The 21,274-nt window shown below is 40.2% G+C and overlaps 1 protein-coding gene across 4 annotated transcripts in view; it reads right to left on the bottom strand.

The window, feature by feature from the left end:
* Positions 1-21,274, bottom strand: part of lyst (lysosomal trafficking regulator) — a 364,467-nt gene that overhangs the window by 149,187 nt on the left and 194,006 nt on the right. For all 4 annotated transcript variants that reach the window (XM_041187582.1, XM_041187584.1, XM_041187583.1 and 1 more), the window contains exons 17-22: positions 19,150-19,395; positions 18,353-18,526; positions 16,898-17,050; positions 8,032-8,169; positions 5,791-5,989; positions 2,406-2,531 (exon numbers count right to left, since the gene is read on the bottom strand). In XM_041187582.1, the coding sequence (XP_041043516.1) occupies positions 2,406-2,531; positions 5,791-5,989; positions 8,032-8,169; positions 16,898-17,050; positions 18,353-18,526; positions 19,150-19,395 (1,036 nt within the window). The remainder of the gene's footprint in view (positions 1-2,405; positions 2,532-5,790; positions 5,990-8,031; positions 8,170-16,897; positions 17,051-18,352; positions 18,527-19,149; positions 19,396-21,274) is intronic.

Raw genomic sequence — 21,274 nt, 5'->3', positions numbered from 1 at the left:
TGGAGAAAAAACAAAAATAGGATGTTACTACACTACTGAATGTTAACTTGCAAATGTGTTATGATCTAAAAAGGCAAGATAGAAATTCACCGAGGTTATCACTACCAGTTTGCATGTATTCCATGTTTTTCCACAGAACTTTATTCCTTATTTTATTAAATTTAATTTATTTTTTCTATGTTATTCTTTATACCTTTTATTCCTAGAGAAATAGAATTAGCTTTCTTCCACCCATATATCTCTTTCTTTTACAATGCCACAATTCTAAATGCAATTCTCATGTGATTAGCTCCTGTGGTAACACTTATTATCCCAAACTTAAATCATCACAGTTAGGGATACCTAATATAAAAAGCATGCCGTGAAATGACAGAAAACCCAAGGACTGTCTCTAAAGACTGTCCTTAACACTTTGCTTTTTCATTTACATGTTTTTATCAGTGAGCAGTCTCACTGGCCAAAGCTGCCTTTTGTTAAGGTTTGATATTGTAGTCAAATTGGACTGATGCAAAATTAAACCCAACAACTACTTGCGGATATCAAAAACCACAGTGCAGGAGGTTACAGAATCTATTAACTGCCGATTATAAACTCAGATGCTCTATTCATCCAATTGCAACTAGATCAGGTCTTGACAGGCCAGGAGCAAAACCCAAAGATTTGGCAGCCCTCTAACCAATGTTGAAGAAAGTCATGTAGGCCCTTAGAAATCCTGCTGCTTTCCGCTCAGCTTTACTAACCAAATGAGAACATAGTTTGGGGTGGTCCATTATTATTGTGATGGCCCTGGGAGCTTCTACATATTAACTTTACCCCATCTTTAAGGGCCGAAGAAAACTCTACTGACAACCATAGAAGATGTTGTATACAGTGAAAAAATCACCTGACCCAACAGGCATGATGTTCTTAAAAAAATAAATTGCTGAGATTCCTTGATGTCCTTGTGGCTAAAAGCACATGATGTAATGCTAACCTATACAAAACACAGGGTCATAGATTTGATTCCTGGTCTGTGTTTAGTTCGAGAATCTCAGCCAGGATGATAGCTGAAGGTTGTCACATTGGCTTCATTGTCCCGACCTAACATAGGATGAGAATGCTTCAGTTTCAATTCCTGGCAAATGCTGTTGAACACGGGCAGGGTTGAGTTCAGCTTTCATGCCTCCACGGTGGAAAAGCCAGCTGTGATTTACCTTCTAGTCTTACACTGGAAGAACGGCCACTTAAATGAGGTGCTGGAGAGCTGATGATGGTTGTGGAAACAGACTACAAACAAGAGTCGGCGCCATGCAGGAGGAGTGAATTGTCAGAAAAAAAGTAGCAGAATATAAATAAATTGAAGCAATTGTATCCCTATTTCTTCCCCCACCTCTACTGCCCTCTATAGTTTACTCAAAATGCCATACATGTCCTTCTGGATTATATAAGTGATAATGAAATAGTACTAATTCTTAATTCAATTCCTATGAAGAGGTGTCAAAGCAATACAACCGAGAGAAGAATGGTAAAAAGAAAGCTGTTAGTTATCATAAAGTGACATTTGTGCTTGGCTGGATTATTCTTTAACCTTTGCAGTTTTAACCAGGAATGTTAGTAGAGTTACACAGTTTCCCTACATGAGCAAGAATGGTTGTCTACTATGTATTCTGATAAAACAAATATGAAGCTTACGGCATCAGATAACATTAAATCTTTCTGTTGTTGTTGATTTGCATCAGGTAAAGTAATGGTTGATTTGAATATAAAGCAAATTTATACATGTTCGATTAAGTATTTGGAAACATTTTTAATATGAAGAATTTCTTCCACCTCACACTGTACCTAGTTTAGATCATATTAAAATTTTTAAAATCCACATTAATATGATATCCTATTGTTTTGATTTTCCCTCCACCACACCCCAACACCCCAGCCATCCTATGGATTTCACATTCAACAAAAAGCAACTTAGTTTATCTGGTCTGTCAGATGGGAAATCACAATGACTAAAATCTACTACAGCCTAAATGCCAAATATGAAAAATCGAAGTCAGGAAATATTAATCTCAACTAATTATTCTCTATTTTCAGGTGTTGCTGAGATTTCCTGACAGGGGACACCTTCATCCCAAATGGAAAAATTGTCCAAGCATGTGACTTGTTAATAAGCAGTTTACTAATAGGTCACATAGCTGGTATCAGCTAAGCTGTTGCCCAAATATGAACAGCCAAATTAGATTCCATGCTGATTTTCCAAACTAACTTAATGGCTAATGAAAACAAAGCGCTTACAAAGTTTAGGAAATGAGTACCAAAGAGGGTGGGTTAGGGAGTGGGAGAGGCAGGTACTGAAGAGGTTAAGATGTACACTAAATTAATTCAGTAGCAGTTAACTAGGTAACAAATGATTTTGAAGAACTGCCTACCATCTGTTGTGACAGCGGTGAAGGAAGATGGGGACAGAAAGCCAGGACTTTCACTAGGTTTTCCACTGCTGCTACAATGCCGCATATACATGATCGATTTGACCTTTTCTTCAAAGATCTTACCATCTGAAAGCCAAAATAAATTTCATTTATTCTTATAACTGTATTACCCTGTACAGCATATCATATTTTTTAAAAACACATTATTCCTGTTGATAGCAATTTTCCATATACAAATTCTATTTAAATACTTTCACATATAATCCACATACATTTACAAAACACATTCAGGGCTTAGACCCATGGTCAATGTGAAATAACATATGTTATATGTGAAAATCACTTTCATTAAAGTTTTTGTATAAAGCATCTACTCCACACGTAACAGGCACTGAGTTCCAAGAATGGGGTAAATCAGGTAAAATTATCTCCAGAACAAATGTTTTAACTGATGCATGTTTTGTTGATTTGCCTGCATGTGTTTTAGTGTGCTATGTGATCTCTAACCTGACAACGTTAGCTTTCCCTACTGTCCCAAGTTGTTTTGGTGAAAAGCTTTAACTTGGCAACTACCAGGTAGACAGCATGGAGTCAGAAAACTGCAGAGAGAAAGTGCTGAATCCAGAAAAACTAAGTAGAGAAAATGTGGTGCCAAGCAAGGAGTGGGTTACAATAAACATCAGAGTCACTCCATTATAAGTTTGCAACATGCATCTGGACTTTGAGATGTAAAATTAGTTGTGTATTACTGTAAAAAGGAAATAGTTTAAAAAAGGCAACTAATGTTATCAGAGAAAAAAGAGAAGTGTGCCTGTGACTGGTTTACAGTAGGTCCCCACTTAATGTCCTGTTTTATGTTGTTTCACTTTTAACACGATGAGTTAATGGGATGTTTTTACTTCTAGCATGGCAAGTTTCATTTTAAAGTTGTTTCCTGCCGGTTTGATGTAGGGCTGAGAGACCTGATTGGACCATTCTGGAGCGACTTCTCCCGCTCCCTGACCCACCTTCTTGCCACTCCTCCAAATTGCTTCTCTCTCACTCCCTAACCCATCCTCGCTGCTGACCATCCAACTTGCAGAATCAAGTCGAAGCTGCTCGTCTTGCCTCTCATTGCTCATCTCCAGAGCCCTCACTCACAGCAAGGGTTCAGGAAAGGGAAGCAACAAGGGCAAGAATAGGGAAGTGGGAAGTTCAGCATAAGAAATAATTGGAGAGAGAGTGGGTCAGGGAGCAAGTGAGACCGGGAACCGAAGGGTCGGCGAGAGGAATAGTCTGTAGCAGTCAGGAAGGCTAGAGAGGGGGAATGACAAGCAGGAGGTTCAGGAAACAGGTCTGGTGGAACTTGCCATCCTGTATTTCTTTCATATTTTTAAAATTTATTTTGTTTTTAAAGTTAGTTCATTTACCAATACAGGTATTCAGCAATGTAATGCACTTCAATTTACAGGGTATAGTTTTTTTTTCAAATGTGGAAGGTCCTACAAAAAAGAAGTTACATTTTTTACATCAATTTTAATGGGAAAATATTATTCCCTTAAAGTTGTTTCCCTTAAGGTCGTTTCCCTTAAAGTCGTTTCCCTTAAAGTTACACTTTTCAGGAACGCAACTACAACTTTAAGTGGGGACTTAATGTAGAAGCAAAATTATTGTTTCTGATTACAGTAAGTCTTTGATTGTCTCACTTAATTAAAAGCAAAATACTGCGGATGCTGGGAATCTGAAATAAAAACAAAAAATGCTGGAAAAGCACCGGAGGTCTGGCAGCATCTGTGGAGAAAGAAATAGAGCTAGCGTTTCGAGTCCAATTTCATTTTAAGTTTGTTTTCCACATACTTCCTCTTCTGTGGCCTGTCTGCTCACAAAATCTTTCCCCCATTGCTTCTGCTCTCGCCCTCAGTGCCTCTTCCCCCCGCTGCTCCCTTTGCTTCCAGGTCTCTTCTCCTATCCCCGGGCCTTGCTTTTGCCCGTTCTCCAGCTTCGCCTCCAGCCCTTGCTCCCCTGACTTCACCTCAGCCTCCTCTGTTCTTGCCTTAGGCCTCAGATCTGCTGTTCTTCTCCTGCTTCCTCCGCTCCTGGCTTTGCCTCTGCTGAATTCTCACTGAAGTCCTGGGCTCCATCTAGTGGCAGAAGTTGGTCAGTGCTGATAGTTCTGGGGCTTCAGTTGTTAAATGCACCAACCAGCTTTTGCTACTAGATGGAGCCTGGTCAATCTAAAAGTACTGTACAGATACCTGTATAATGAGTGTATTTTTTATTGGCTACTGTATTGTATTTCTTTTATATTTAGTGACGTATTTTGCTTTGTAAGTTATTTCAGCTAGGAATGCGCAGTGCTACACATGTACAGTACAGTAATTCAACTTGTACATTGCTTTTTCCAGGCAAGAAATGTCCGAAGGAACCCAACTCTGGCTTTAACATTGATTCCAATGGGAACCTATGATTCACTTAAAGTCATGATTTTCAGGAACGAAACCAGAACTTTAAGTGAGGACTTACTGTATGTTTACAAGAGTGCCCCTACTGGACATAAGCAAAGTTTAGAAGAGGGTTTTTTTGGTCATCTACAAACTTGTCACTTATATTCCCACTATTGCTATGGGACACTGAAACAAAGTACTTTACAAAGAAACTGATCTTTCCTGCAACAACTTGCATTTATGCTTTAAGATCAAAAAGCTTTCCAAGGCACTTAACACTTTCCTTCTTTTGAAGTCAGTTTACAGAAATAGCACAAGAATAAAATGCCTTTGTATTGAGCTGCCATTTTACAAAGATCAATTGTTCTAATGAAGATCACAGGATCACAAATCGATCAAAGATACTCAAACTCACTTCAGTTCTCTTGGCCTTGAAAATATGCAGTAGGATACTTGAGCATATATGCTTAACTCATTCATTTAAAATTCTCCCCTGCCCTATTCTTAGCAGAGTAGTTCATCTATTTAGTTTCAACAGTTTAAAATATTGCTAAAAATAAGAGAGAGAGGAATTTAAGAATTTTTTAAAGCTTGAGTATGCTAGTATCTTATGGTGGTGACACGGTCTCTCACTTCAAACAGTCAGATTAATGGTAGATTTAGATACCATAATACAAGTTTCAATACACAAAAGGTTTTAACAATTTCTGACCACTTTATAATATATGTTACAAAAAAGGAATCACACATTTTATTATTGTATAGAACTTTTCACGGTGAAATGTCTCAACTTGTTCCATGCAACGAATTATTTTGTAGGTGAAGTAACTGCTATGAAAATAAGTTGTGTGGATGATACATGTGAGAACACAAATCAAAAAATTAATTATTTTCCATACCAGTGCCCTTTCTGCTTGGATGTGCATGTTAAACAGATTAAAAGCAGTAAGCATTCCATTCACCTATATGGAGGGAAAAGTAAAAGCCTGGTGGGGTATGGCAAACATAGGTGTTAGTAGGAGGATGTACTGCCAGCAGAAAATTGTAAACCAGCTTCAACAATTCCAGATCTGGTGGCGACCCAAGTACTTCTTCAATGATCTTCACAAATGATCTACAGACCTCCCGAGGGATAGATGTCAGGTGTTCATCTCGGTGTTCCTAAGAGGCCAAAATAGGGAAAGAGAGAAATAAGAACGTTTAATAGGATTCAAGACAGTTAGTGCAGTCAAAACTAAGACACAGAGCCTTCCCTTGCTGAGAGGCTTTATTGGCTTTGTTCAGTATCAACACTCCTTGCCTATACCCAGTATTCCAGCTATCTCCTATTTATATGTGTTACCTATATGTACTATCACCTGTTTCACTTAACACTGTAATTGATATTAACAAACCTTAACAACGTAACTGATATTACCAAGCTTTGACAATGTAACTGATATTAACAAACCAAAACAATGTAATTGACGAGACCATTAACAAAGAATGCAGGTAAGTTAGCATAACATTATAATGCAATATAACTTTTATTTGGTCTAAAGAAAAGCCATTTTATCCAAAACAAAATCTTTCCTGAACCCAATTTGGGTAATGATCAAAAAATCTATCAAATTTCACTGAGACATTTTTCAGTGCTCTTGTACAGCATTGAGCTTTTTACGTGTCTGTGGATGGTGTTACAATGTTACACACTTAACTGAGAAGTTATATTTCTGAAATGGCAGCAATAGCACCACTGCATGTTACATAATTAATGTGACAAAGCTTGGATTATCATGTTTCAGAAGAGAAATCTTTGATATCGTAATTGCAGAGGGGGAATACATACTGACTTATGTTAAAATAAAAGCTGTCCTTTGCTAGCTTGACCATGTGGTCTCAAGGGAATGAGAAAGCATGCCAGACTGCCTCAACTGGTAGATGATCAAACAAGGATCGAGACATCATGTTTGCATAGCAGATTCAGCGCCAGCATTTTCTAAGCTTCTCAGATAGGTACTGGATGTACAGTGGAGGTGGCTGAGGCAGGAATCCTCACAACATTTAAAAAGTAATTAGATGAGCACTTGAAATGCCATTGCATACAGGGCTACGGGCCAAGTGCTGGAAAATGGCATGAGAATAGATGTCCATGACAGCTTGATGGCTGGCATGGACACGAAGGGCCTGTTTCTGTGCTCTATAACTCTATGACTCTACAATATATTACTATGTTCTGATTTTTAGTGACAATTTTGTAGACAGGAATTTCTTGAATTTGGGAATAAAGACGTCAAGCTTCCACTGGTTCTCTAGTTCAGTTCTCCCAGTTCATTTGTGTTAGGGGGAAGAAAGTAAGAAAGAATTTATGGTAAGGGAGAATTTATTGAAAAGGAATGAATTACTTAAAATCTCCAGGCAACCAGGGCTACCAAGCACATTGGCAATTAAAGGTTACCAGATGAACCTTGCATAGCCTTAGGGTCTGCAAACAACAGAAAAGCCTTGGGAGCCGGACTGCAGTCAGAGCATTGGCAATAACAACTAAGATTAAGTGTGCTCTTCAACAGATAGGGGAAGAACAGATGGTCCTAGTTTAGGTAGGAGGGAAGGTCTCTGCCTGGGTGAAAAATAGGGACATACGATGCATGTACTTGTTACCAGAGATGTCTGTTTAATGTAAACTTATATGTTGACGAGATCGGAATCTGGAAACTGTTCTTGTACGTGACCAATAATGTATAAATATGTTGAACACTTGTAATTTAGCAGAGTGCTATCTCAAGCTGCATTGAGATGGTTCTCCCCTTGCAATTGCTCGAATAGACGATCATGACCTGAACCTGAGACTCCTGTGGTCCATTTGTCAAAGTGACCACAACACTTGGAACTACTAAACTTCCAGGTGATGGAGGGAAAAAATAGTACTCTACATCACATCACAAGTTCACAGGGCTCCCAGTCTTAATTACCATCTAGTGACCCCAATTGGTAAGTGAACTTGGGTAGATGTCAGAAGAGAAGATGATGGGGCTCAGCTGTGATATATTCCACAATTAATGACCTAGCAACTCTCGTTGCCTAGGGTCACGTGAAAAATGGCCACCTGGGCAAGGCACTGAAAAGGTACAAGCACCGTGGAACTGCCTCCAGCAAGGCTAAGAAAACAAGGTGAAAAGACAGGGGAAGAGTGGGAAACGTGGATACAGAAATACAGTTCATACCTGAAGAACCTGGCAAGTCAAGAGGAAGCGATAAACCACTTGTGCCTTTAGAAGCTGTTTGACATTGAACATCTGCTTTGGATGATGGACTCTAATGAGCACTTCAAGAGCTGCCATCAGCGTTTCCCAGACACCATTCTGTTTTCAAAACAGATACACATAACATTGGTAGCTGCCTTGGCAAGATTAGAAAACTCACCCTTTAATTTCTTGATGAACAGAATGCAGCCTGTTCTTCACAATGGTTGAAGGATCACAGGATCATTGGTTGCAGTGCTTAATGAGTTTGAGCTGCTGGACTAACCAGCAATATTAGTTAAAGAAAAGGACAATTTTTCAATAATTAATTCCTCTTCAGGTGGTGGAGCTCAATGCCACAAATCAAACTTGATAAAATATACAACTGAAGCAATGTGGTTTGCCTAATTTTTACGTACCCAGACAGATGTAACTTGAGCTCTCCCAAAGTCCATTCACATGCACATTTTGGCTATCACTCTGAACCCAAGCCTATCACTATTTCCACTTTTGCTCTTTCCTTTTAACTATTTTTCTCTTTACCCCTCCTAGACTCGTCTCGTGTATTCTTCCTTTCACTTCTCCATTCTCAGGTGCTCTGCCTTCCCAAGTACCCTTACCCTTCAGTACTCCTCGACCTTCCTAATCTCTTGCTGCTGTCACAGACTTGAATCTATCTCAGATAGGCTTACAGCTTAACCATGTGCCTTTTTTGACATGCTCTGATGGGCCCCAGCTGCTCCAACTGACACTCCTGTTAAACTTCCCACCCAATGCATTCGCTGAGGGCTAATCATGCCAAAATTCTTCCAGTCCAACTCATCCCTCCCACTGCAGAACCTGTGAACTCTGCCAGCGGATCAGCACTCGCAATCCCTCCACTCATCACCCTCCAGAATGTCCATTCACTTGTTAACAAAGTCCTTGCCGTAAAATGATGATTGCATTGACATCATGGCCTTAACGGAAACCTGGCTGAGGCATGATGACACCTTGCCCCTTAATGAAGTTCCCCTGTATGGCTACACATTCCATCACTTGCCCTGCCAAGACTGTCTTGATGACAGTGTGGCATTTATTATTAGATCACACATTGTCCTGATCCACTACTCCTCTGGTAATTTCTCTACCTTTGAGCATCTCACCTTGTTCCGCCCCTCTCTCCTCTTTCAAAATCATTGTTCTCCACCACTCTCCCAAGTATGATGCAAATATTCTCACCAAGATATCATCACTGTTATCCTCCATCAGCCTCTGCACCGAACAACTTCTCATCCTTATGATTTCCACCTCCATCTCATCATATTCTCTCTCCTGTGAGTTCACTGCCCTCTTATCCTCCCATAAATCTCTCCCTCCGCATATACTCCCCAACCTAGATTCACTCACAGCCACCCTCTTTGCCCTTGCCACCTCGTGTTGTGTCACTTGTAGTATCAGTTGCAAGTAAGGCCATCTCTGATCACTTTCTTGTATCACTCACCAGTCACATCTCCTTCCACACGACAACTCTACCTCCTTCTGTATCCTTCCCTTGGGGAAAAATCCATCCCATAATTCACTTATAACCCCACTTTCAAAATCTCAAAAATCTAGCTTTTGACCCTCTGTTTGTCACAACATTTCTGCAGCTACTGATTTGGGCAATTGCACCCTGACTTCCACCTTTGATCTTTCCCCATTAAAACCGCTACTCACTCTCGCGCTGGTTGTCCTCCCTTGGACGGCCCAGATCTCCACTTCTTTATGTCCAAGGGATGGAGACTCAAGCGAATATGACAACCACCCACAAGCAGATCTACTTGGACCACATAAACACTATCGGGTCCTTCGCTCATCTGCTAAAACTGCTCACTATCCAAGATAATCCTGGAATGCAAAGACAACTCCCGGCTCTTCTCTATTGCAAAATGTCATCTTAAACCCCTCTCTCCTCCACCCTCACCTTCAAAAATAAAAGTGAGGAGCTCATGGACTTCTTTGTCAATAAGATTAAGACAATCTGATCAGTTCCCTCTGCTGCATCCCTCCCTTCCACTTGCTCACCTGGCCAAACTTCCTCTAATCCTCCACCCCCTGCCCTAACCCTGAACTCGCATCTTTCTCCAGCTTCTCTCCTATCTCACCTCATGTCCTCTCTGAGCTCATCTTGTCCATGAGACGCATCTCCTGCTCCCTCAATCCTATTCCCACTAAACTGCTGACTCACCCAGCTTTCTCTTATGGTCTCCATGTAAACAGGTATTACAAACAGCTCTCTAATTTCAAGTGTTATTCCCCTGTCCTTTAAATCTGCCATCATCACGCTTTTCCTCAAAAAACCAATCCTGCATCATCCTTGCAAACTACCATCCCATCTCCAAAGTCCTTGAGCATGTTGCTGCCTCCCAAATCCATTCCCACCTTTCCTGGAACTTCATGCTTGAATCCCTCCAATCAGGTTTCTGCACATGCAAAAGCACTGAAACAGCTCTTATCAAAGTCACATATGGCATCCTATATGGCCGCGACAAAGGTAAACTTTCCCTCCTTGTCTGTCTTGACATGTCTGCAGCCTTTGACATGGTTGACCATGCCATCCTCCTCCAACATCCCCTCACTGTCATCCACTGGGTGGGACTGCACTCACCTGGTTCCATTCTCATTTATTCAATTACACCTAGAGTTTATCACTTGCAATGGCCTCACTTCCTGCTCCTGCACTGTTATCTCTGATGTCCCCCAAGGATCGATCATTGGCCCTTGGGTACAACATCTAAAAGCACACCATTAGTTTCCACATTGTACACTGATGACACCCAGCTCTATCTCACTACCACCTCTCTTGACTCTTCCACTCTTGCTAAATTATTAGACAACTTATCCGATGTCCAGTACTGGGTCAGCAGAAATTTTCTCCAATTAAATATTCGGAAAACTGAAGCCATTGTTTTTGCTTCCCATTCCAAACTTCATTCCCTAACTACCAATTCCATCCCTTCCATGGCAAAGTATAAGGTTAAACCAGTCTGATCAAAGCCTTTGGATCACATTGAACCAAACCCAGTTTACTAACGCCTCAGTGACTGGTCAAGCATCATCTTAATTTTAAAATTCTCATTCTAGTTTTCAAATTCTTCCAAGGTCTTGCCCCTGACTATCTCTGTAATCTTCTCCAGCCCCACAATCCTCAGAGATATCTGCACTCCTCTAATTATGGCCTCTTGAGCATCCCTAATTTCAATCGTTCCACCACTGCTGGCTGAGCCGTCTGTTGCCTAGGCCCTAAGCTCCAGAATACTCTTCACCTCTCTACTTTCCTCTCTTCTTTTACGAGTCTTTAAAACCTACCTCTTTGGCCAAGCTTTTGGTCATCTGACCTATCTTCTTATGTGGCTCAGTGTCATATTTTGTTTTATAATGCTCGTATGAAGACATTGGATGTTTTATTACATTAAAGGTGCAATATAAATATACCCTGTTGTTGTGTTTAGCTTATTCAGCAAAGCTAAATTCAAATTTAACAATATAATCTACTTGCTCAAAGCTAAAACTTGCACAAAATCATCATCTGAAAACTCTTAAATGAAGCAGAGGTGTGCACAAAAGTAAAAGGATAAGCTTCATTACATCATATGAAGAACAATATTTTACTTGCAACTACAATGCTTCTATAATTTCAAAATATTTTCTTCCACGAATGATTTTGTTATAATGGTTTGAAACGGAATGCAATGGACAGGTGTGCACTATGTTAATTGTATCAATTGAAGTTAAGTACATACAGGTGGAGAACATACAGGTTACCTGAGCACATATAAAGAGACACTTACTGATACAGGAATAGAGTGGAGTCAGGAGATATAATGTAATGTTCCACACTGTGAATAAATCTTTTCCAAGTAAAGACAGGCTTTGGCTTCCTCCTTCACCAACTGGCTATCAGGAGTATAATGCACAAGCTATCTTCACAGGCTGCTCACAGGGGTCACATATAAAGCCCTCCTATTAATGTTCCTATAATGCAAGTTGCTGACAATGACAGATCTTGGGAGTTCCAGTTTGAGGTTATCAATGAGGCATTTTCCAGCCCTCCAAGGCCACAAAATTCAAACAGCACAAAGCAGCTAATAAATATATAAGCACAATGGAAATATGTTGTTTATGCTGCAAAGGCTAAATTACTGAAATGTCCCTGGATTAGACTGTTCTGAACATACTTAGCTCTTTTTTCTCAAAAAGAGAAGACTCAATGGCAATTTGATAGAGGGCTTTAAAAATTTGAAATGTTATGAAATTATGACAGGAAATAGAGTATAGTGGTAAATGGTTACAAAAACAGAATTACCTGGAAAAACTCAGCAAGTCTGGCAGCATCGGCGGAGAAGAAAAGAGTTGACGTTTCGAGTCCTCATGACCTTTCGACAGAACTTGAGTTTGAGTCCAAGAAAGAGTTGAAATATAAGCTGGTTTAAGGTGTGTGTGTGTGGGGGGCGGAGAGATAGAGAGAGAGAGAGAGAGAGAGAGAGAGAGGTGGGGGTGTGGTTGTAGGGACAAACAAGCAGTGATAGAAGCAGATCATCAAAAGATGTCAATGACAATAGTACAATAGAACACATAGGTGTTAAAGTTAAAGTTGGTGATATTATCTAAACGAATGTGCTAATTAAGAATGGATGGTAGGGCACTCAAGGTATAGCTCTAGTGGGGGTTTTTTTTATACAATGGAAATAGGTGGGAAAAGGAAAATCTTTATAATTTATTGGAAAAAAAAGGAAGGGGGTAACAGAAAGGGGGTGGGGATGGGGGAGGGAGCTCATGACCTAAAGTTGTTGAATTCAATATTCAGTCCGGAAGGCTGTAAAGTCCCTAGTCGGAAGATGAGGTGTTGTTCCTCCAGTTTGCGTTGGGCTTCACTGGAACAATGCAGCAAGCCAAGGACAGACATGTGGGCAAGAGAGCAGGGTGGAGTGTTAAAATGGCAAGCGACAGGGAGGTTTGGGTCATTCTTGCGGACAGACCGCATGTGTTCTGCAAAGCGGTCGCCCAGTTTACGTTTGGTCTCTCCAATGTAGAGGAGACCACATTGGGAGCAACGAATGCAGTAGACTAAGTTGGGGGAAATGCAAGTGAAATGCTGCTTCACTTGAAAGGAGTGTTTGGGTCCTTGGACGGTGAGGAGAGAGGAAGTGAAGGGGCAGGTGTTGCATCTTTTGCGTGGGCATGGGGTGGTGCCATAGGAGGGGGTTGAGGAGTAGGGGGTGATGGAGGAGTGGACCAGGGTGTCCCGGAGGGAACGATCCCTACAGAATGCCGATAAGGGGGGTGAAGGGAAGATGTGTTTGGTGGTGGCATCATGCTGGAGTTGGCGGAAATGGCGGAGGATGATCCTTTGAATGCGGAGGCTGGTGGGGTGATAAGTGAGGACAAGGGGGACCCTATCATGTTTCTGGGAGGGAGGAGAAGGCGTGAGGGCGGATGCGCGGGAGATGGGCCGGACACGGTTGAGGGCCCTGTCAACGACCGTGGGTGGAAAACCTCGGTTAAGGAAGAAGGAGGACATGTCAGAGGAACTGTTTTTGAATGTAGCATCATCGGAACAGATGCAACGGAGGCGAAGGAACTGAGAGAATGGGATGGAGTCCTTACAGGAAGCGGGGTGTGAGGAGCTGTAGTCAAGATAGCTGTGGGAGTCGGTGGGTTTGTAATGGATATTGGTGGACAGTCTATCACCAGAGATTGAGACAGAGAGGTCAAGGAAGGGAAGGGAAGTGTCAGAGATGGCCCCAGCTATGCCTGTCTCTTTATGGGGTATGTGGAACATTCCTTGTTGCAGTCCTACTCCGGCCCCCTTCCGCAACTCTTTCTCCGGTACATCGATGATTACTTCGGTGCCGCTTCATGCTCTCGTCGGGACTTGGAAAAATTTATTAATTCTGCTTCCAATCTCCACCCCTCCATCATTTTCACATGGTTAAATTGACTAAAAGGGATTGGCAGCTGGACACATTTTTTATTAAATTATCACTGATCAACAAAAACACATTCCATCAGAAAATATCAGCAAAAAAGATCCATTGGGTTTGATGAAAAGTGAACTTGCCAGAAATATAAAAACAGAGAGTAAGAGTTTTTACAAGTATATAAAAAGAGTAGCTGGAGTAAATGTTGATCCCTTAGAGGCAGAGACAGGAGAAATGATCATGAAAAAAGATGAGGTGGCAGAGACAGTGAATAAATATTTTGTGTGTCTTCACAGTAGAAGACAGAAGACACAAGTTGCATACTAAAAATAAAGAGTAACCAAGGGACCAAGAGTGGGAAACATATGGTAATTAATATGAGCAGAAATAAAGTATTGGAGAAACTTAAGGAACTAAACGCTAACAAATCCCCAATACCAGATGGCCTGCATCTAAGGGTTCAAAAAGAGATAGCTGCAGGGATATTGAGTGCACTGGTTATGATTTTCAAAAATTCCTTAGAACCTAGAACATTTCCAATGGATTTGAAGTTAGCAAATGTGACTCCGCTATTTAAGAAAGGAGAGAAAACAGGGAACTACATGCCAGTTAGCGTGACATCAGTCGTCAGGAAACTGCTGAAATCTATTATTAAGTATGAATTAACATTGACTTAAATCATTATAAAATCAGAGAAAGTCAACATGGATTTATGAAAGGGAAATCATGATTGACAGATTTATTTGGGTATTTTCAGGGTGTAACTTGTAGGGTGATTTTAGAGGGATTGAGAGCAGATTTGTTACAGGTGTTCAAAATCATGAGGTATCTGGAGAATGGACAGAAACTGTTCCCACCAGTGGAAGGGTTGGGAATCAGAGGGCACCAATTTAAGATGAATGGCAAAAGAACCAAAGGCAACATGAGGAAAACTTTTTTTTAATGTATGGTGGAGGCAAATTCAATTGTGACTTTCAAAGGGGAATTAGATAAAGATCTGTAGCAGAAAAAGAAACTTGCAGGGCTAAAGGAAAGGGCAGAAATGGGACTAGTTGAGTTGCTGTTGTAGAGGCAAGGACAGAGAGAGCAAAATGGCCTCCTTCTGTGCTGTGACCCATTCTATGATTCTATGTTTGATAGGGTAGATGCAGAAAAAATAATTACACTTGTTGGGGAGTCCAAAATATAAGATGGTCACTAATAAATCCAACAGGGAATTCAGGAGAAACTTCTTCACTAACAGTGGTGAGAATGTGGAATTCACTACCATTTGGGAGTAGTTGAGGTGAATAGTATAGGTGAATTTAAGGGTAAGCTAAATAAGTAAATGAGGGAGAAAGGAATAGAAGGATATGTTGACAGGGTGGAATGAAGTAAATAGAGTGGGAACATAAACACTGGCATGGACCAGTTAGGCAAAATTCTGTGCTATAAAACTATTCCACTGAATATCCGAATAGTTCGTGTAATTTTAAAAAAAATTCTCCTGCCATTAATTTTACAGCTGAGGAGCAGCCAACTTACTTCTATGCCTCTACAACTAATGTTGCTTGATCTGACTGCTAGATGTTTCGTGACAGTTTCCTGATAAGACTTTTGATTTTCTCCAGAAATTCATTGAAAGATGCAGCGCAGAAATACCATCATGCATGTGCTCTATGAAAGATGTATCCCACTAGTCACACTCCTCTGTTCATTCCCCTGCATTTTTTTTTCTTTTCAATATATCCAAATTTCTTTTGAAACTCATTCTTGAATCTGCTCCCCACACAAGAATTGCATTCCAATTAAAATGCTACAAAAATTAGGGGATAGATGGATGGTCCCAAGGCTGACAAAGAGCAAAATGTAATCAAGTCAGGAATTCTCAATCACAAACTTACAGCTATTGTTCCATGGCAAAAATGCATTTCAGCGCCATCTATACAAGAAATAATAAGGGCAATGCTATTTTATTTTGTCGAATCTTGAGCAAACAGAAATGTAGACATTTGAAGATATGATGGGAAACAGGATGGAGAGAGAAGAGCAGTAAAAGTCAGGGGGAACCACAGAGATTAAACATCTAGGCAGGTGAATTGCAAGTGTAATTCAACATTTGGAAATGTAAGGTGGCGACAAACATGATTAAAATTATGGGGAAAAACAATTAAGTGTTTGGCCACAAATTGACATATTGAGAAAGCATTATTGCAGAGTATGGCAGCAGCTAAAATGGCAAACAAAATATTAAGGTGAAAAAGATCCATAGAATATATATCTAGGGTATATTTACTGACGGCGTGTGGTATTGTGTGCAGATGTAATCAAAAAATGCAGAGCTGCAACAAATATTTCCAAGATTCTGATCAAAGATTTGTAAAAAGACTTAGAGGTTATATTTATTCTCATCAGAAATAGAAATAGATTTGTTGCAGAAAATATTAATTTCCTATGCACGCTTGGCTCATAAGGGGGATACGGAAAGGCACTTTTGTATAAAACCTGGATGTAATCATTGGTATTAATTATGAATTGAAGGAAAATAAAGAAAAAGATAAGGGCTAACATCATACCTCAGGATTACTTATCAATGGAACCAAGACCTAATGCAATAAACAACAACCCCACTGAAGCTACCAAAAAGGAATTTCTGACTGATTGAGGGCAGAAAATAAAGGTGTGTGTTATCACAATAATTTTAAGAAAAGTTCCATTAGGAATTGGATAACTGCAAGTTATACAGAGTAAGCTCCCTTACTCTGTTTCTGCTACTCTTTAGGTTCTTAAATAAACTTTTTCCCCCATTGTTGAACAACTGGATATCATTTTATAACTGTTGCTCTGTCAAATTGGAGTTCTGCTTCCAGTCCAGAACATAACAGTGATAGCAACAAAGAAAGAAAGATCAGAAAGTTGAGAAAAACCTGTGCTTTTGACCAGATCTTCCAATCGAGTAACAATTCAGACAGGAGCTTCACATCCTGGATTACAGCACTGGATTCTGTATCAATCTCAAATTGACCCGTGGATTCATTAAAGTTAAGAATTGGAACATTGCAGCAACCATCGAGTAAAGCCTGAAAATATATTTTTAAAAGCATAAGTTTAGCAAATCTACATACAATTGTCCACATATGATCATAACTGACAGCCTAGAAAATTAAACATTTCCTGCATAGTAAGATTTTTTTTAAACAGATGCTATGAAAAAAAGTTTTGAAGGCAATAAATAAGCTAAACCAGATAACCACTGTTTTCTATATTCTGAGAATGTATGCATGTATTTAATGAAGCCAGTGCATAATTTGTTCCATACAGTACTTAGAGGAGAACAGAATGTCATCCTGGAACGGTTATTACTCTAAAACACCTACTGAGCAATTTTTGGGGGTCAAAATAATTTGGGAACATAACTGGTTCCTGGAGAGTCCTACCTCAATAGAGAGAGGCCTTGACCCCTGGGTTGTTGCACACTGTGAAGCTTTAGGGAGGGGCTGTTAATTTACAGGTAAATTATTTTGCTTCTACTTCACTTGTAATGTTTTTCATCTCCCCCTCTATTGTTCTGTTTGCAGTTTCACATTTCCTGTCTTCCTCTTTCTCTCTGCCCATTGCACATTTCTTGCTCTCAAACTCTTTCATTTTCCCTTTTTATTCAAGTCTTATCTTGTCTTCTCTCTCTCCATCTCTCTCAATTCCAATATGTAACACATATATTTAATTCATTTCTACTCAACTTCTTTTGTAAGGTATAGGAAATGAATTAAAGTGACAATCAGTAAGCCCGAGTCAAAAATAATTCTGAGGAGCAGGCAGGGAATAGCCATGCAAAAGCTGCTGCAGCATATGTAGGTGAGAGAGAAATTGGTACCTGAAACCTGGGCTGGAAGGGAGGAGGACCTGGATTTGGACTGAAATGCCCCTCTCCCTCAGGAAAGAGGTGAGGTTAATCTTCTTGTTGCTGCAAACACTGGGCTGCCTTCCCAATGATTATGGACACATATGGAACTGCAGTAAATGCATGTGTGAAAGTAAAACTGCGGTTGGAAAAAGGAGAAAAGAGAATGGGAGAGGGGAGGGAGAGGGAGAAGGAGAGAGAGAGACAGAGACAGAGAGAGAGAGAAAGAAAGAGAGAGAGAAAGAGAGAGAAAGAAAGAAAGAGAAGGAGAGAACAGAGAGACTGATTGATCAGGACATGATCAGTACACTGGGTATTTATCAGTCATACTACCTATATTGCTACCTTGCACTTAATATGGGTAAACTGACCATCTTTACCAGACTGTGTCAGTCATTCAATAACATTTTAACAAAAATGTTGCTGAACTAGTCACAGGAGACAATGCATCAAGAGTCTAGTTGGAGAGAATAGAATGTACCTTTAAGATGTGGAAACCTACAATACATTTCATTTTGATGAGCACTTGGTGAATCATAGCATAGCCATGACAGCTCTCCATTTCCTGGATTCTCTGCTGGTTATACTTTGTCAAAGTAAGTATAACTTTCAATGCTAGAGCTTGTGTCTTTTCACAGTCACTAATCTCTACAGTCTGGAGAGAAAGAAAATACAAATATATCATATTCCAAACAGATTGGCAACAGTTAATTTCTGAAATGTGTGCATATAATTTTTAATCTGCAAAAGTAAATGCCAATGCACTTGTTTTTCAAATAACAAAAGATATTTATCTTGCGAGTAGCCAAACCATACTTCGCATGGGTTCAATGCCTGGTCTTTGCTACAATAGTTATGCTGAATGCTGGTAGGAATGTGTCATTCAGTATGCATGAATGTGTACAGATATCACACACACTGAGTGGGGTGAGCTGTCACACGCATGATGAGCCAAATGATCCTTTTTTATGTTGTAAGATTCAATAAATTTCATCGCGCAGCTTGACCAGCCAAACCAAACTCTGTTCTAACCCAATGTTAGGATGGCCAGCGTTCAGAAGTTGAAACGCTCTGTAGGTTCTCCGTTTCTAGTATCAGGGTGCTGAGCCAAACTGCAACTCTACTCTCCACAGTGATTCCAACTGAAATCAACTAACTACACAAATTGTGAGCTGGTTCACTTGCATTAATCAACTGCACTCTAAGGTGCTCATCCTATTTTATAATTAAATTGACAAACACCTATTGCTAAGTAACTCAAAAATGATCATCTCATACTCTGGCAAAGAGGAAGATGAATGCACCAGTTCCTCCAATTTTATGCAGGGTACGTTGAAGTTCCTGATGTTCCAAAGGCTGTAAGTTCTTTAGTTGCTGGGGCTTCACCACATTGCTTTGGATATCCTTCAAACTGAATGGTCTCTGTGATGATACAGTTCGTGTTTGACCCTTGAGTCGAATAACTGGCTCATAAATTGTATATTGAGCAGGGCATCTTGGGTTGTAAACAATAGCAAGACCATCCTGCAAAAAAAACATTGCCATCAAGCTTTTATGTGCAAATATAAATTAATGTTTTCTCTGTCACACAAAAATCAAAGTGCTAGGTGTAAAAATTGGACATTGATCTACAATTATCAACAAATATAAATTTACTGGATTGATAGGATGCCAAATGGGGAGGACCAATCCTTGCTCATTAGCTTGCTGCTAGGTGGTTTCCAAGGGAGTTTTCTTGCAACCTTTTTACTAGTCATCAAAACCCATTTCCCTTGCTACATCCCATTCCCACCTTCAATAGCGTCAAAACCTGCCTCTTTAACTGCACCTTGGCCACCCTCTCTATTTTCACTCCTGTTCTTGACTCCTAATATTTTACACACTGAGATAATCTTCCATGTTAAAGGCACAATATAAATGCAATTTATTGTTATGCTATGGTTAAGCATGTGGCCTCACAGCAATAGGATGGCTGAGTTCTATGCCACCTGCTAAGAATAAAGCATTGCATGTTTAAGTGCAGTTAAAGCCATATATCTGCCTCATTACAACATTACAAATATTTACCACACAGAAAATGCCATGGGGCCCAAATGGCTCTTGTCTGTGTTTATGCCCACAAACTTCCTCCCACCCTTCTTTATCTTACCCTATTCTTTTAGCCTTTCTCCCTTTAAGGCATCTATGCTACTCACCTCAACTATTTCATGTGGTAGTGAGTTCCACATTCTAGCCACTCAATGGGCAAAGAAGTTTCTTCTGAATTCCCTATTGGTTTTATTCGTGACTCTCTTATACTTATGGCCCCTGGTTCTGATCTTGTCATATCAAACACCTTCATTATCTTATAGACTTCTATCAGGTCACGTTTTCTTATCTACAGAAAACAGCTCCTATTCAATCTTTCCTCTCATCCCTTGTATCATTCTAATAAATCTTTTCTGTACCTTTTCCAGTGTTCCTGTGGAGATTAGAATCGTTCGCAGTGCATGTGGTCTAATCAACATTCTATATAAGTTTAAAATAACTTCTCTGCTTTTCAATTCTATCCCTCCAGAAAAGAAACCCCATACTTAGGTTCTTTTTAAATGGCTTTATTAATACATTTCACTACTTTTAGTGTTTGTGTATTTGTACCCACAGGGATAACTCACTCTACCACTCTGGGTCAGTGTCAGCACCATGTCAATGGGTTGTGGATGATCTTTGGCCATTGTGTTTTTGAGTGTAAATTGTGCATAAATAACTACACCATGGCACTCTGAATATTTATAGGGAGGCAGTGATGTAGTGGCAATCCAGAGGCTCAGGCTAATGCTCTCAAGACAAAGGTTCAAATCCACCATGGCAGATGGTGGAATTTAAATTCAATAAATCTAGAATTAAAAGCTAATCTAATGATGACCATGAAACCAGTGTCAATTATCGTTAAAACCCATCTGGTTCACTAATGTCCTTTAGGGAGGGTAATCTGCCGGCCTTACCTGGTCTGGCCTACATGTGGCTGCAGATCCACAGCAATGTGGTTGACTCTTAAATGTCCTCTGAAATGGCCTAGCAAACTGCTATGAAGTCTAAAAGGAATAAAACCAGGTGCACCACCCAGTATCAACTTAGGCACCGGAAACAGCCCTGTCGACCCCGAGAAGTCATCCTGACTTACATTTGGGGGCTTGTGCCAAAATTGGGAGAATTGTCCCACAGACCAGTCAAGCAGTCACACTGTCATGGAATCATACTTTATAGACAATATCCAAGATGCCACCATCACCATCCCTGGGTATGTCCTGTCTCACTGCCAGGACAGGCCCACCAGAGGTGGCTGCACAGTGGCATACAGTCAGGAGGGAGTTGCCCTGGGAGTTGTCAACATCGACTCCTGACCCCATGAAGTCTCATAGCA

This window comes from Carcharodon carcharias, chromosome 5, assembly GCF_017639515.1.
Source record: "Carcharodon carcharias isolate sCarCar2 chromosome 5, sCarCar2.pri, whole genome shotgun sequence".
NCBI lineage: Eukaryota > Metazoa > Chordata > Chondrichthyes > Lamniformes > Lamnidae > Carcharodon > Carcharodon carcharias.
The sequence above is the reverse complement of the archived record's forward strand: the minus strand, read 5'-3'. Positions and strand labels throughout refer to the sequence as shown.